The sequence below is a fragment of the Rhagoletis pomonella genome, unplaced genomic scaffold (genome assembly GCF_013731165.1).
Source record: "Rhagoletis pomonella isolate Grant_MI unplaced genomic scaffold, Rhpom_1.0 Rhpom_scaffold_00001, whole genome shotgun sequence".
Taxonomy (NCBI): Eukaryota; Metazoa; Arthropoda; class Insecta; order Diptera; family Tephritidae; genus Rhagoletis; species Rhagoletis pomonella.
In genome coordinates, this window is record NW_023458555.1 from 53,124,456 (window position 1) to 53,125,747 (window position 1,292).

A 1,292-nucleotide genomic window follows, 5' to 3' on the forward strand; every position below is an offset into this window, starting at 1 on the left:
AACATTTAAGAAAATAATTAAAAAGACATGGTATTCGGTTAAATATTATTTGATTTTATTCATAACTACAAAAATATACATAGTATGTATATTTTGGGTAAAGCATAGGAAATAAATTAATACATATTACAGAAAGTGACTTCATAAAAATAAATATCTCAAGAAAATTCATTTGATTTACATTTGTATTTATAAATATATAATACATATAAAAATAAACATAGAATAAAAGTATAATTACATATCTAGAAATGGTGATAATTATAAAAGCAATTTTTTTCTGAAGTGATACATAAATTTATTTTACATTTTGTACAAAACATTCTTGTTTGACCTGAGCAGTTTGGATACTTACATCTTTAGTTTCCATAGTAGTCCAGTGATCCGTCATGTCCAATCGAATATCCTTAGATGGAGCATTGGATGAATTAGGCTTTCTCCGTTTTTCCTCCAAAAGTGGTTCAAGACTTGGACGCCCACGCTTAGCTGGTTCAACAGACTTGAAATTAAATAAGGAATCAGCTAATTGTAACTTAAAATCAATTAGCCGTATATCTTTATATTCAGGCCGATCTTTATTGATTCTCTTATATAGGATCCAGGAGGTAGCACATGTTAAATCCAACAAGTGATAAAATATTCTATTCGTCCATTTGCGACTTTTCATCGCGATCTTGTGGCGACCCAAGCAGCTGTCAAGTAAATCTACGCCACCCAAATGACGATTGTAATCTTTTATTATTTGTGGACAGGAAATCATTTTTACAGTTTTATCTTTTTTATCGAATCGTTTTATAGATGATGATGACGCACTTTCGGTCTGACCACGCGTCAAAAGGGGCTTCATACCAACGTATGTTGATACAAGATTCACAACTTTGTTATCCTTCCACGACAAGGATGTCACGTCAACACCGGAAATTGATGTAACAAACTCACGGCTGGTACCACGCTCGTATTTTGACATTGTTTTTTTCATCGGGAAGTTTGCAGTTTTTTATACGATTGCGTCGAATAGTACCAATAGAAAGTATTCCTTGAGTTCGCAAATATACTTACAAAGGCAAGGTTGTGTAGTAGTTATCAAAATATACTATATGATTTTGATAACGAGGAACTTCGCGTAAAAGCCTAACAACTATGTTTGCAGATGGCTGCAGGTCTGGTTCTCCTTCAACTTGTACAGTTGGTGCACCAGAATAAATTTCAAATTTATAAGCAAATCCTGTTATGTCACACAAAACAAACAACTTTAGCCCCCATTTTTTAGGCTTGTTTGGTAAATACTGCTT

The 1,292-nt window shown here is 32.9% G+C and overlaps 1 protein-coding gene across 1 annotated transcript; it reads right to left on the reverse strand.

Annotated features, from left to right (window-relative positions):
- Positions 1–298: 298 nt before the first annotated feature.
- On the reverse strand, positions 299–967 carry LOC118749881 (piggyBac transposable element-derived protein 3-like). The gene has a single exon (XM_036484680.1). It carries the CDS (start codon positions 965–967, stop codon positions 299–301), a length of 669 nt encoding a protein of 222 aa, XP_036340573.1.
- Positions 968–1,292: the final 325 nt, after the last annotated feature.

Coding starts and splice junctions, on each gene's coding strand:
- LOC118749881 (XM_036484680.1), bottom strand. CDS start 967: ATGTCAAAATACGAGCGTGGTACCAGCCGTGAGTTTGTTACATCAATT.